Raw genomic sequence first — 15,904 nt, forward strand, 5'->3', positions numbered from 1 at the left:
TGACAGGCGGGCAGGACCACTGTTTATTAAAAACCCAGCCCACGCACAATTACCCTTTTTTGCTTCCAGTCTCCCATGTGTTAGGCCAGCTTGGGTGGGTCTTAATCTAGAGGTTGGCAAAGGTTTTCTATAATGGGCCAGATAGTAGGCAGTTTGGGCTTTGTAGGCCATGTAGTCTGTGTTCTAACTACTTCTACTCAACTCCACTGTTGTAGAGTGAAAGCAGTCACAGACATAACGCAAACAAACGGGCGTGGTTCTGATCCAAAGAAACTTTACTTACAAAAACAGGTGTTGGATTTAATCTATGGCTATAGTTTGCCGACCTTCGTTCTAGAAGCATGACCACAACCCTCAACTATGTAGTGGTTGGGTAGGTAGAATTGGTACCCATTCTGCTACCTAGCCATTCCAGATCAGATGGAGAAGTGGTGAGAGGTCCTTGAATGGGCTTCCTGAGCAAAGCCATGTTCTCCAACTTAGTGTCCCTAGGGTTTTAGACTGGGGCAATAGAATGCCTTCCCCGCTACCAATGGATAAGGATTTTGTTCTTTGTGTTTCAGAAACCCTTAGACAGGCATCCTAGGGGAGAAGCAAAACAGCAGTCAGGCTCTGGGCACCAATCCCTGCCCTAAACCTGAGCGTCACAAAGGCGCTATGGAGATAGGTAAGCGCTCATTTTACAAGCGGAGGGCTTGTCTTCCCTTCTTCCCCTCTTCCTCTTCCTCCTTCGCCTCTTCTTGCTCCTTATTATAAACGACTGGTTCTTGCTTTTGCATATAACTCTTAGAACCCAGATTCCAGCGTCTGCGCTCATCCCCCCACGCAGCTGGGTAGCTCCAGCCATTTCAGGCGACTCGTCAGGTCTACACATTCCTGGCTCTCTGTAAGGGTGGGGTGTGCTTGTCTCAGCGGTAGCATTGGAATTCTCGATGTTTAAGCTAATATTCTGGGGTGAATTTTCTACCCGAAACCCTCTGCAATAAAAGCCAACTATCCTTCCAGTTATATCCACCCCAAGGTGCTATGAAGCCAAGTACAAGGACACTCTGATTTCATACTACTTTTTTTGAGGAAAAAAAAAATCTGCTGAGTACCTACTATGCGCCAGGGTTCAGGTTACAGTTCACTTAAGGTTTTGTTATGGTGGCACATAAGAATCATCTGGGGAAGCTTTAAAACTGCCAAAGCCATGGCCCTACCCCAGACCAATTAAATCAGACTTTCTGGAGATGACACACAAGTGTTGGTAGTGTTTAAAGCTCCCTGGGTGAGTCTAATGTGCAGCCATGATTCTTGCAAAGAGTGAATTTACCTGAAGAAATACTTTCCCACGAGTCTCCTCACTGGTTTCTCTTGCTTTGGTTTTGTCCCCTCCAATCCATTTTCCACTGTAATCAGAGAGATCTTTCTACAATGGGAATAGGACCCAGTTACTCCCTTTGCCATGGTCTTCAGGATAAATCCCAAAATCTTTCATTAATGACCTCACCCCGCATACCCCTGCAGCTTTGTTTCGTGTTCTTATATTAATATTCTAATGATAAGGAACTAAAATGCAATTTCGGGTGCTTCAGACTTCTGAGACTGAGTTCATACATGTTGTTCCCCTGTCTGAAAAGCTCTTCCACCTGACACTACCTGGTAAACTCCTACACATCCTTCAACACCCAGTTCAAGCATCCTCTCTTTTGTAAAACCTTCCCCACTCACCCTCCCACCATCCCACCGTGTCCCCAGCTGGTCAGTTGCTTCTTCTATTATTAGATGGACTTTTCTACATCTAATAATTTGAATGTCTTGTCTCCCAACTTGGTAATGGGCTCCTACAGGGAAAAGGTAGCATCTTATTCACATCTGTCCCTCCAGAACCCAATAATGGCTTCGTACTTCATATGTGCTTGAATCACCCCTTTTGAATAAATGAATGGACGGATAGATAGATGAAAAAATTAGTGGGCAAGGTGGCTTCTGTGCATAGAGATGGCAAGGATCCTGAAAACTCAGAGGTAGAAGTGACCTTGAAAATTATCTAGTTGTGTTCCACAAGGGCCTTTTAGGCAGCTGATAAGCTTATCCATAGCATCTGCTACTTGGATACCCTCAGTGACAGAGAGCTCACTACACCATAAAGCGTCCAGTCTCACTTTTGGACAAACCTCCCTGGACAGTTTTTTGTTTACTCTGCCTCTATATACCTTACCTTTGCCCTACTCAGTGGGGCCCTGCAGAATAAGCATGTACCCTCTGTACTGGGACACTGTAGAGATTTGATGAAGGTTCCTGCCCACCCCCAGAGTCCTTAAATGGCACAGTTGGGAGTCCTCTCAACATCCAGGCCGTGTCCTTCAGGATGTACCCAGCATGCAGCTATCTTTTGAAAAAAAGTCTTAAACTAAACAGTACAATTGTCATGAATGCCACTTCTCCGTGGGAAACCACGCAGGCCCTTGCCCCTACCCTCGGAGCCTCTGTCCCCCCCCCGTGGGGTGGAGGTGGGGGGTTGAAGGACTAAATATTTGCCTGGGAGCTATGAAGATGGTGACGAAGGCAGAAGAGACCTAACAAACAGAGCCTCTACCCAGGAGGGAGCGGTAATGACCCCTTAATTTGCAGACTTTGATCACACATCCATTTCCCTTTTTAGGGAGCTGCAATCTCACAGGGGATCATCTCTTGAAGGAAAAAAAAATAGGAGGGGGTAAAAGTATAAAAGAGAAAGTCATCTCCATCTTCAAAGTGAGCCAGCCGAGCCGAGGGGCATTATTTTTACATTAGTGGCTAGTTACAGTAGATTGACCAGGGAATGGTGGCAGTCATTAGGAGCTAATCACACTCCTTTGAAACCAAAATTGCCATCTCGTTATATCCATCCATTATCAATCTCCGCTTTCCTTTTCTCGTTCTCTTCTCCTTAGAGTGTTGAGCTCTATTTTCACCCCTTTCTCTGAGTGTGGAAACGTTTCCTGCTCTTCCACAGTACTGCTTTTCTAAAGTAATTATTATTTTTTTTTTTTCAGTCCTAAAAGATGCATTTGGGGATGTCCTCATGCCTGGAGGTCTGAGCGCCGAGGTAGTCATAGAATCCTCGAAAGTCAGACCTAGAAGGATCTTTTGAGAAAATTATTGCGTCATTTTCCAGATCAGTAAAGTGAGGTCCAGAAACAGGAAATGACATACTGAATGAGTCTGCTTCTCCTCCCCACCTCGCTTCCATCCACAGTGACTGTCTGGGTGCTGGGCACTGTGCGAGGTCCTAGAAATACTGGCAATGGGTATGGCAGACGGTCTCATGAACTTTATGTTCTGGTTGTGGGAAAGTGCAGACAAGAAATAAACAAACAAGGTACTTGTTTATAATGAAAGCTGTGATGGCCATAAAGAGGGTGTTGGAATAGACAGTGACTAGGGACAAGGGACTGCTTTAGATAGGGTAGGTTGGGCAGGATGCTTTGAAAAGGTGACATTCAAGAAGGAAAAAAGCAGCCCCCTTGACTTCTGGGAGCTGACATAGCCCTCACAGCTGGACCTTGGTGCTTTCCTGTTGAACATAAACAATTTCGCAGAAGGCCAACGTCGAAGAAGGCCGCTCTGAGACTAGGATGGAGCAAGACAAAAACATAACCACTCTGTAGTCATATCTAAACACAGACAAATATATGAACATTGTCCAAGCCAAAGAAAAAAAGACCAAACATCCCCTTATCCCGGCTAATATGAGTGACCGCTGCCTCTTTGCTAGTTACAGCATAAGCCTCTATCTCGTGTTTTCTTCTCATAGTTAAGATTTATTGAGGTACCCAATCATACCACTTCCAATCCAGAACAAAGCCCAAAGTCACCTAACGCAGCCCACATCCCATGTGTCCCTTCTAACATCCTCTTCCTGCAATGTCCCTCGGTTCCTAACCCAGCTCGGTCAATTCCACATGTGTTCCCACTGGCCCCTCGTTGACACGTGTGAGCTGAAAACTAAGTGATGAGCAGACGCCAGCCACGGTAAGGGCGGGAGAAGAATGTTCCAGGCTGAGGGACAGCGAGTGCTGAGGCCCCGAGACAGAATGAGCTTGGTGTATTCTAGAACTTGAAGAGAAGTACTGCAGAGCAGAGAGGGTAAGAGCGAGAGAGTGACACGTGACTGGGGAGGGGGTGGCACTTGATGGAGATCTTCTGGACGACAGCCCAGAATGAGAGTTTTGTTCTAAGTCAATGGAAATAATTCAGACTTTTTTTTTTTTTTTTTTTTTTTAAGATTTGGTTGGGGGGAGGTGCGCTGAGCCAGTGCCGGCATCATGGCAAATGTCTAAGAGTGCTTGTCTCTTGAATCCTCCCTTCATCCTTATTGATAGGCTTTATAGACTGGAGGATAAAATTGTCCTCCAGTGCCTGCCTCAGACTAACTCTCCCTATGGTTGCAACGCACCCACCCATCCTTCCACCCTCCCAGCCACAGAGCTGAGGCCCCCTGGAGCCAGGGGGCGCTCGCTCAGACCGCATGGCCATAGTCAAAGGCTTTTATGCCCTGCTGTGCTGAGTCAGTCCATGGGACTGTGCAACCTACCTCCATTTTCCCACTTAATTTAGTTTCCTGCTAGAACTGAAGATTTTCCCTGATCCATGCTTGGCTGGCTCCTTCTCCTACCTGTTGGTTTGGCCCTACTGAGATACAAGAGGTTTTTCTGAAGCTTGCCATTTTTCTTTGGACCCTCAGTCTTCTTTGCACCTAAGCCTCTTTGAGTTATGCCCCAAATAGTGAGATGTCTTGTCAGAACACAGAGCTTCCAGAAACAGCTCTGTTCCAATGCAAGGCTGAGGGCGTCCAGGTCCATTTAATTTATCTGTTCACCCACTATCCTCAGCAGAGCCTGTCATCTACGAGGCTCCCTTCATCCCCTCTGGCATGACTATATATGCCTAGAGATAACTGGATATGACATGCCGTGGGGTGCAGCAAAACCAGACCGAGGGGATGCTGACCGGGCAGCTCCTGGCTGATGTTTCAGGACACAGCGAACGTCCTGCTTCTTCCATGACTAGTCCAGGCTGCTAGGATGTCCCTGTGCCCTGCCCATCACTGTACTCTCCTGGAGCGGGAAGATTTCAGTCTTCACCAAGGAGGTGCCATTTTCACCTGGGTCTTTTGTTCGTTTATCTTATCAAGAAATACTAACAGTGTGCATGAGTCAGGGAAAAGGCAGGGCTTTGCAAAAGGCAGACAAAGTGATTATTTTTACTGCAAATCATTTCACCACTCCAAGTTTCAATTAACTTTTCTGAAAACTAAGTCAATAATACGCCCTTCAGGTTAGGAGAAGGCGTTGACTATACCTAGGGGAATTCTTTGCTGATGGAACTCTTAAGTATCTTGATTGTGCTGCAGTTTACATGACTCTATGCATTTGCTAAAACTAATACAGCTGTATACCTCCCTCCCCAAAATAAATTTTAAAGTATGTAAATAACAAAATAATATACCCCACGGAGTTTTGTGATGATCAGTTATTACCTGAGATCATGCCTAGCACAGTGCCTGATACATCATAGGTGTTCGAAGGCTCTTCCATCCCAGTCTTTCCCAAGAATATGCTAGTGAGGCCCTTGGCTCACTCCTAGAATTTACTCTCTGCCTCTTTTTGATCAGAAACACTCAGTTTATTGTCACAAGACCAAAGATGGGAGCTCCTAGCAACATTCATCCTGGTGTACCTTGGTCCCAAGGGGTTCCTGGAATGTAGGAGTTTCATTTTAAAACTGGGGCTACCCTGCACAAACTGGGGAAAGTTGCTCACCTAGGTACAGGTAAGACAGAGTATTCAGGGAGTGAGAAAGAGTTTCATGAGCTGTTGGAAGCCTAAGGTCTTTTCTCAATTGTGGTCCACAGACTCAGTAAACACCTATGTTTACTGGAGACGGTGGCTAGCTGATGGATGGCAAGAGCCACCATAGATGGCTGTACAGAGCGTCACATCTAAGGGAAAATCATACACTTGGTAGAAGTGATAGATTTCTGTATATATCATGAATATTTTCTGGAAGGTGACAGTCAAGTATTTTGAGACAGGTGTACCTTTTGGTATTTTACTCTAAGGTGCTGTATGAGTTAGTGGTGGCCCTGGCAGAGGCCAACCTTTCAACAAATGCCTCCTTCTCTGCTGAAAAGCACATACTTTAGGGATTATAAATGTGGACAGAGAAGATAGGAGAGGATGACTAATGATGTCTACTCACAGTGGCATCAGGAGAGCAAATATTATTGCGTACCATGTCACTAAATAGAAGGTAATTTATGAGTTCTGTTGGGGAAGCTAAGTAGAAAATCAGATTGCAGCAAGATGCAGGTATTTGTCTGTGACAAGAGCTTTGATCAAGGCAGAATAGTTGAGCATGTGTCTGCATGTAGAGTCACAAAGCACCCTTTAAAAGGCCCCATTAAAAGCTACAAAAATTTAAAAGACAAATTTTAGGTCAGTGGTTCTCAAACTTTGGTAGGGATCCAAATTTCCTAGGGAATCTGGTAAAATGCAGAGGCCTGGGTCCTGTCTAATGTCAATGGGCCCATGTCTTAATGTTCTTTACTAATTCTCCAGGTGATTCTGACACACGTCACAGTTTGAGAACCACGGTCTAAGGCAGTAAGGTAGATAAAAACAGCAAACACTTGGGGAAGACTCAACCTAAAATGTAAGGGCAGACACTTGGTGCACCTATAGATATTGTCCACACATGTGAGGGTCTTTCTGTGTTGGTATCTTTTTTTAAAAGAAATACTGTCTTTTTTTTTTTTTTTTTTTTCTGGATGAAACTATTTTAGTCACAAAATTTTTCACCAGCAATGTGCAACTCAATTAAGTTTATATTTAGTATTTACGCACTATTTTATAGATGTTTCAGAGAAGAGAGATGGGTAAGACCCCATCTTTACCTTCAAGAAGCCTATAGTTGAATGGGGAAGCTCTCAGCCTATGATCTGGGGGACCCCAGCATGCAATTCCAGGATACAGACTTCCAGTCCCCTCCATACATTGTCTCTATTTTTATGCAAGAGTTTCTGGGTCATTGTCTCTGGGTCAACAGCTCTCCCCTGACGCTGAAGTCAGCTAGAGTTAAGAGGTGGACTGTCAAAGGCCATAGCTATTAGCTTGTTAATTCTGCTCTGAAAACTGTACAACGAGTGAAAAATTCTCATTTATCTCCACAACTAGTTTCATTTTAATTTCTCTTTTCATAAGCAGGCATCTTTGTTTCCCTTCTAAGAGCTAGCCTGCAACATTTCAATTCTTTTATGTTCCTAAGCCTCTGTCACACAGGCTTTTCCTCTACCCAGACTTTTTCTACTTTTTTCAACTCAGTGTCTCATCTGTTGCGAAGCTTCTGATTGATCTTGGCAGCAACAACTGACAAAAAGCAAAAATAAACACCACCACCAACACCTACATTCACCCTGAACCGCCCTTACTCAAATGTCTATAAAGCATTTTAATTAGAGTTCTGCTTTGTGATTACATGGTGTGGCCAGACCATGAGCTTCCTTTTAATCAGGGTCTTTATTTTCTTTATTTAGCATTCTGACTATCTTCAGTGCCTACAAACAGTGTAAGGTACAAAGTAGGTACTCAATAAGTATTTTCGGCCAAATAAAGAAGCAACCTGGACTATCAGGAGTCTATGCTATGTAGGCAGACATTTCACAGAGGATAAAAATGGAGACCCAGAGATGGAAGAGTCTTGTCACAGAGCATCCGGCATGTAGGAGCTGACTGAAAACCGGGTCTCGACTCTTGGTCAAAGGAGTTTTCTATGGTACCACCTGAAAATCGCTCACTTGGTTGGGGAGGGTTTCCATGTTAAACACAGAAAATATCGTTTCGCTGGGTTACAAAGAGAATTATAAGTGAAAAAATAAAGATGAACTCAAAGGAAAAGACTGAGTTAACAGTCTCTCCTACATGAACTCTTTCCTGCAAGAAGACCTTCCAAGTGTGAAACCAACATGGATTACTGAGGCCTTTTAGCCACCCCTTGGAAGTGGCCCATTTTCTCCTTATTTTAGTCCATGGGGAGTGGAGTGAAATGAGCAGGTGGAGTCCAAATATTCCTATTTTGGTCATTATGAGTTCCCAGAGTTGGAGAACGATCATGGTTTTCCCTTTCATGATTTGGCCACTACTTCTCCACGCCTCTACCCAGAATCACTCTCACTTGCAGATTGAGGAGCTGGACCAGAATCTCTCAGGGCTCTCCTGCATGGGGTTGTTCTGTGACCCTCTTACCACCTGAGGAAAATAAAAGTTGTGGGAGAAGCAGAAGGTCTACCCTGTCTCTGCTTAGGTGGCTCTGAACAGAGAAAGGGGGCACCTGCGGTGACCTGAAGCACCTATCTCCATGGTTACACCCCATCAGGAGGCTGCTTGCCCACCATCACTCACTGATGACTAAGAGAAAGAAGGAAACACTGGCCTGTCTCCACAGAACCATGCACATGGTGTGTCCGCCCAGAGCTGGAAAATGAACAAATGTTTGCTCTTCATTAGGCTGCATCATACTCCCCACAGCTGTTCCTTGCCGCTTAAATAGCTTAATGGAGCTATAATAACCCGATACCTTCTGGTCACCCTATTGGACTTGTTTCATTCATTAGGATGACAGACTGCCTGGATTGGACTGGCATTAACATGCTTCCCTTCCTTCTTCCAATCACAAAGTCACCTTTTCCCATTGTCCCTTATCTTCCACAAACTGGCTACTCTTCTGATCATTATGATGGCTGGGGTTATAGGGATCACAGACACCCCCACTCTCCAGCCAACTTCTGTTCACATTTGCTGGCATGCTTAGGGTTTTTCTTCTGGGGAAGGTGGGAGAATTTGGGCTGGGGGAAGTAGGAAGGGGAGGAGGGATGACCCCACAGTCCAAGATTATATGCAGAAGCTTCTTGACTTTAATGTGGCTGTGCTCCATCGGCAGAGGAGATTTGTGCAGTCATCATATGCCTCCATGGACATCAGATGTGATCAGTAGCTAATACAGCTAGTGGCATGATGGGTCTGTGGGCACAAGCAGGGCATGCACTAGGGACTCTGGATCTTTCTAAACCAGTGTCTCAACCTTAAAAATACAATACAGTCACCTGGAGAGCCTAGAAAGTACAGCTCTCTGGATCCTACCCCCAGGGATCTGGTTTGAAGGATGGCTTTGGGCATTGGTGTTTTAAAACTTTTCAAGGTCAGTCTAACATGCAGCCAGGACTACACGCCTCTAAGATTCACATCTGTATGGCAGGCACAGTTAATTTGTCTTAGGCCTCCTTGGGTTCGTAGAAACCCAAGGGCCATGGTCAATCACAGTTGCTAGGACTTGAGTTGTAACTGGGGGAGTGGTAGCCCTGGAGAGTGTGGTCCAGTGGGACTATCAGTAGGAGGGAGGGCCAGCTGGCCTGCACAGTTGGTTCCTACATAGATTCTCAAAATATCAGAAGTGCTCTTTGGATCATTTTGACCAACCCCTCACCCTCAGTGCATACATATGTATATAGAGGCTCAGAGAGGAGTGACCTGCCCAAGGTCACCCAGCTAGTTAAGGAAAGAGACAGGACTTGAATGCAGGCATTTTGACTCTCAGTTCAGGAAGATTCATACATTACTTCAAGTCATTGAACTTAAAATATATATTGAGAGACTTGAGTTTTTCAGGCCAAAGAGAAGGAGCTGATTTTATGGCTGTACATGAGAGAATGTGTGTGGGCTTGTCTGGGCTCTGGGCCCAGTCTCCCGGTTCAGGCAATTCCATCTTTCCTTGAATTATTGTCCTAGCCACCTACCTGCCTCTGCTCTCCCTACTCTGATCTAGGCTAGATAGTTACATCTAAAATGCAAATCCAGGTTAAAAAATCTTGGTCCCTTCTTCCTATGGCCTTTGAAATAAAATCCGAACTCCTTAGCCTGACAAATATCTCCTTGTCCCGCTCCATGCCTACCCCTAGTGACAATTTCAGCCTCATTTCCCTCCATGCTACCTCCCACAATTTATGTACCAAGCTGCTCTGGTTCTAGTAACTCATCCTTCCCTGCATACCTCGATGCATAGCTTGTTTCAGTCCCTCTGCTTAGAACACCCTTCCCTGCTTTCATTTGGTTTTACTTATTTCTCAAGCTTTGGTTTAGGATTTATGTCTCCCAGAAAGCCACTGGCTGTCTCTTCTCAAGCCAGGCTGAATGGACCCCACCCCCTCGGGCATACATTATTGTAACATTTTGCCAGGATACCGAAATGATCAGTTTCTATGCTTGTCTGTAAGAAGAGGCTTGAAGTTCCTCAGAATGCAAAGGCCTCTCTCTATCTCATCTCCTTAGTTCAGGACGATGCCTGGTTTATGGAAAGTGCTCAATCAAACATCTCAGTTTAAAATTCCTTGAAATTCAGTCCTTGATCCTTGTCTCTTTCTATGCTCATTTGCTTGGTGACTTTGAACAGGATTGTGGCTTTACTATCATCTATATGTCAAAGATTTCTCCTCAGCCCAGGCTTCTTTCCCAAATTCCGGCTACCTACTTTCCATCTTCACTAAGATGTCTAACAGACATCCTAAACTCAGTTAAAAACTAAACTTACAATTGTTTCAGTGCCCCAATGTCTGCTTGACCTGCAGCTTCTCTACCTCTGTTGGTGGCAACTCCATCTCTCCAGTGGTTCAGGGAATAACCTCGAAGCGACCCTTGATTCCTCTTTCTGTCACATGCCACATCGAATGTGTTAGAAAATCTTGTTGGCTCTATGTATGTTTAAAATAGATTTAGAATCCAACCACTTCTCACCACCTCCACTGCCACCTCCTAGCTTGAGTCACCGTTGCCTCTCATCGGGGTTCCCGCTGGGGCCTCTTAACTCGTCTCCCTGCTTTTACCTTTGCCTTCCTATGTCTATTCTCAACACAGTAGATAGAATGAGTCTTTCAAAACAATGCCAGATAATTCATCACTTGTGTTCTCAAAACTCTGCAGTGGCTTTCCATTTCATTCAGAGCAAAAGCCACAGTTCTTCTAAGGACTTAGAAAGCACTATATAGTCAGGACTCCCTTTATTTTTCTAGTAGCATCTTCTATTACTCTTGACCTTTGTTTACTTATGCCACTCTTGGCCTCCTTATACATGCCAGGTATATGATCCCCTTGATCTGGAATGCTCTTCCTCCAGAGAGCTTCCATCATGTCTCAGCTCAAATTTCACCTTCTAATTTAGGACTATCCTTCTACCCTATTTAATATTAGAGCCCCCTTCACCTATCCTTCTACCCTATTTAATATTAGAGCCCCCTTCACCTCACATCCCTGGAATACAACACCTTTCTTTGTTGCTGTATTCTTTCTTTTTCCATGGTACTTGTGGAAGATTGTATCATCCAAAGATTGTATTTCCCAATAGCTCCTGTTTTGCATTGTCTTTTAGAATCTTGCAATGGCCCCTCCGTCCATAGAGAGATGGAGTCTAATTTTCCTTTCTTAGAACACAGGCGGTTATTACTTGCTTAGAACCAGTAGAATGTGGTAGGAGATATGCTGTGTGATGCCCAAGTCTGGGTCCATGAAGGGTGATGCACTTTTCACCTCGTTAGCTAGGAGGCTCACCTATGGAGCTATGAACTACAAGATAAGAAGTCCAATTATCCTGAGGCCACCATACTGTGAAGAAGCCTGGGCCACCTGAAGAGGCGATGTGCAGGTGTTCCAGCTGACAACCCCAGCTGAGATTCCAGCTGTCGGCCCGCATCAATCACTGGCCATGCCGAGTAAAGACACTTTCAGATGCTTTCAGTCCTCACTTTTACAATATTATGGAGCAAATACAGACTGTCCCTGTTGTGCCCGGTCCCAATTCCTGACTCACAGAATCAGCGAGCACAATAAATTGGTTGTTTTATGTCACTAAAATTTAGGGTAGTTTGTAACACAGAAAACAGTATTTTTCATTAGCATACTACATTATTTACTAACATGTTACATTAAGTAATTATAAAACAACTTACTGATTTTTAAGTCTATTGTTTATTTCCCATTTCCCCTGCTAGAACACAAGCTTCACAAGGGCATGGATCTTTGTCCCTTTAGTTCACTGTCATATCCGAAATATCTAGGACCATCTTGGGACCCAGGAGTCTTATGTCTTATAGGACATAGTCTTTTATGCTCAGTAAGTAAACTCCAGACATCATAGGAGCTTTGATGATCAAAGCACTAGCCAGCTATAGTCCAGGAAAGTGAACTAGCACATTGTGGAAAGACTCCTATTAAGCAATGCTTTCAAATTAACTTCCGGTTAATCAGGAAATACTGTTAACTAGAAGCTAAGCATTCTAGTTAACTGATTAAAATAATTTGAACTAATTGAGGCCAAGGCTAGTCTAGTTAGTTATATTTCTGGTTGAGGTCCAAATGATGGAACAACATGTACTGTTTTCTATCTCATTATAAAAACAGTTCATTTCCATGCCAGAAAGTTTTTTGGGGAAAAAACCCCACAAATATATCAATGTTAGATTTCCTCACCTTTATCACTGTATTATAGTTATAGAAGAGTAGTATAGACTGAATATTTGTCTATATGATTGTGTCCCCTCAAAATTCATATATCGAAACCTAATTCCTAGTGTGATGGTATTAGGAGATGGAACTTTTGGGAGGTGTGTGGGTCATGAGGGCAGAGCCCCTGTGAACGGGATTAGTGACCTTATAAAAGGGACCCCACAGACATCCCTCGTCCTTTCTACCATGTAGGGACACAGAGGGAAGATGGGCATCTATGAACCAGAAGGCGACTCTCACCAGGCACTGAATCTGCTAAAGCCTTGATCTTAGAATTCCCTGCCTCTAGAACTATGAGAAATATATTTCTATTGCTTATAAAAAAAAAAAAAGAGAAAGTTTGAAAAATGCAAAAAGGTACAAATAATAAAAAAAAACTACTCAGGGATGGATGCTTTTAAAAAAGATATTATTCTGGAAGGAAATGCACCAAAGTAGTCAAATGTGTTTTTGGTTTTGTTTTCGGATTTCATGCAAGTTCTTAGAACAATGTTTCTCAGGCTTCGAGTACTTGTTAAGTCACATATATACCTTAATGCTCTTTGAAACTTTAAAACAAATTAAGTATTGTGACTGACATATGAAACCATCATAATACTGAATATGCCTTTACAAACAACACACTCTCTTGTGCCATTTGCTCAGCAAACAGATCTATGTATGTGTGTAGAAGCACACACATGCACCCAACTACCCCCTTCCTCCAACTACCCTCCTCCTCCCGCCCCCCACCCACCCACTTTAAAGGATTGGGACTATTCAGCCAAGCCCCTGGGGAATAAGGCCCAGGCATGGGAGGTGATGAGACTGCCTCCTTCCCCAAATCAGCAGATTGAGCATATGAAATGTGCTACTTTACTTGGACCAAATTTGAAATTAACTGCTGGTTCTCCCAAGCTGGTAATTACTCACATGCATTGATATAACCGTTTTCGTTTTTGTAAATGTGTCAGATATGCCCCTTGCCACCATGGTTTACACTCCCATAAATTTTAGGGCCAGACGGGTCCTTAGAAATTACCTATACAAACTCTTCACTCAACAAATAAAAGAATTCCAAAACTCAGGTAGCAAAACGATATGCTAAGGTCATACAGTTTGTTGTACTGGAATCCAGCTGTCCGGACACCCAGTTTAGCACAATTACATGACCTCACATAACTTCTGAAATAATTGCTTTGTAAGCTCTTTCTGAGAATATAGTCTGAGAGATAAACTTAGCCTGCATTATCAAGAATTCCAAATGTGTCTCATCTGAGCCAATGCGTTTTCACTGCATACAGTGAAGCCGAACCCAGCATATTTGGGGCACATGCCGTATGTGAAAAAAAAGCCACAAAAAAAACTAGTTCATATAACTCAGAGCCTGGTGCACAGTAGATGCTCAAAAGATATTTTGGGAAGGAAGGAGGAGAGGGAGACAGAGAGGAAAGGAAAAGTAAAACAAGAAAATTTTCAAAGCTGGCTGCAGCTGGATTTCAACCTGCTTGACGAGGGTTGCAGGATTCCTCAGGGGGAGTGAGGTGCTCCTTAGCTCAGGAAAACATTTCAAGAGTTTTTCTTTCTATTTTATTTTACTTTTCATTTGTAAAAGGTGAGGCCTAAAGGGCAAGGTTTGAAACAAAAAGAGTGAGACGAAAAAAGAAATTTTTCTGCATAATCAAGGGAGGGGATGTGGGAGGCCTTTTCTTGGCTCCTGGAAAAAACAAATAGGACGCTAAGAAGAACTTTTGGGAAAGGCAGTGGATACAGAGATCTGTGAGGACATGGGAACCAGGCATTGCCTGCACTTTGCTGCAAGCCTTCCTTATTCCCCAACCTTGTGTTAACAACCGCCACTCACGAACCCTTCGTATTAGAGATGCTTTAGGGAGGAAGGAGCGGGATGCCTAACGCAGAGGTGAGGAGAAGGTACAGAGAGAGGGGGCGGCAGTCACTGGAGAGGAAGTGTTGGCCTGGAGGGTTGAGAACACAACAGAAGCAAAGCCAGGAGGCGACCGGGAACAAGCAAGCCTCCCAGAATCGCGGCAGGGGAGATTTGCCGGTTTTCTTACGACACGTGGGATGGGGGCTTGAGCCATTTCTAGCTTCATAGTGAAAGAAGCTGTGACTCCACAGGGTCGAACTTTTGGCGAGGACTGGGTTATGAAAGGAAGAGAAAGAGAGTGTGGGAAAGAAGCGGGGGGCAGAAAGGAGGAATCAGACTCTCTTAGATGGCGCTTCTCAAATTTAAAGGGTATACAAATCATCTAGGTTCTGGTTAAAATGTAGGTAACTGATTTAGGAGGTCTAGGTGGGGCCTGAGATGGTGTGTTTTCAATATGCTCCCAGGAGATGCTGACGCTGCTGGTCCAGGCACCCGTGAGCCTCTGTACCCATTTCCCCACAGGCTGGTATCTTACCTCATATTCCTCCTTGAACCCGTAGCCCTGGCCTCTCTTCATCTGGGTGATGTGTTGCAGCAGGTCAGCCACCCTGATGGCAGGCTGGAACTGGTCCCGAGGATAGCTCATCTCCACAGGGTCGCAGGCCCGGTAGGGGTGAGTCTGGATCGTGAGGGTGGGCTGGGACAGCTCTCCACGGCTACCGTCTGCTTCAAAGAGAAGGAGGCAGAACAGACCATCACTGATGAGAGCTTTATCCACTAGACTATATGCCTCCCTCCAGCATGACCTGAGAAGGGCAGAAGGAACTAACTCAGGATTCAACCGATGAGGAAACCACAAAAAGAGAGACACATTACTTCCCTGGCATGGCTGTAGTGGTAGATTTAAGAATTAAAACAACAACAACAACAACAACAACAACAACCATGAAACAAATAACCTTGGTTCATTCTGTTTCAAGGGTGTGTACTGATGGAGTAAAGACAGAGTCTAGATTGGCTGTCACCCCTGCCTCAGTCCTTCCTCCAGGCTCGTTGGGGTGGTCTTGGCCAACACTGGCCAATATGGAACCTCTGAGAATCCAGATAGGCTGGATACTGGGAGCACCCTCCTGTTTAGGAAGGAGGGTGTCTGGAAATAGTCTCTGGTGCCTGCCTGCAGGTGAGGAGAGCCTTGGGTCCCTGGAGATCAGAGCCACATATATGCTTTTGGGCCATTTGCCTGCAACCCTGTGACTTGGTTTCTCTATTAGTTTGTTTTCTTTGGGTTTTATACTGGGAGGAACTGGAGCCAGTCTTGGGTCACCAGCAGATAGCAGGAACCCTGACCCTCTCATCTGCTCTCTCCTACTATGGGCTCTGCATCAGGGACCACCATCTACCTACTATCTAATTTCCCTACCACTTAACGCTCTTGATCATACCTCGCAGGTAAGGAGGCTTG

The 15,904-nt window shown here is 44.6% G+C and overlaps 1 protein-coding gene across 1 annotated transcript in view; it reads right to left on the minus strand.

Annotated features, from left to right (window-relative positions):
- PTPRT (protein tyrosine phosphatase, receptor type T) overlaps positions 1-15,904 on the minus strand; it is a 124,365-nt gene that overhangs the window by 71,400 nt on the left and 37,061 nt on the right. The window contains exon 2 of the mRNA XM_011366637.1: positions 14,978-15,168. Coding sequence (XP_011364939.1) covers positions 14,978-15,168 — 191 coding nt within the window. The remainder of the gene's footprint in view (positions 1-14,977; positions 15,169-15,904) is intronic.

This window comes from Pteropus vampyrus, unplaced genomic scaffold, assembly GCF_000151845.1.
Source record: "Pteropus vampyrus isolate Shadow unplaced genomic scaffold, Pvam_2.0 Scaffold125, whole genome shotgun sequence".
Lineage (NCBI taxonomy): Eukaryota > Metazoa > Chordata > Mammalia > Chiroptera > Pteropodidae > Pteropus > Pteropus vampyrus.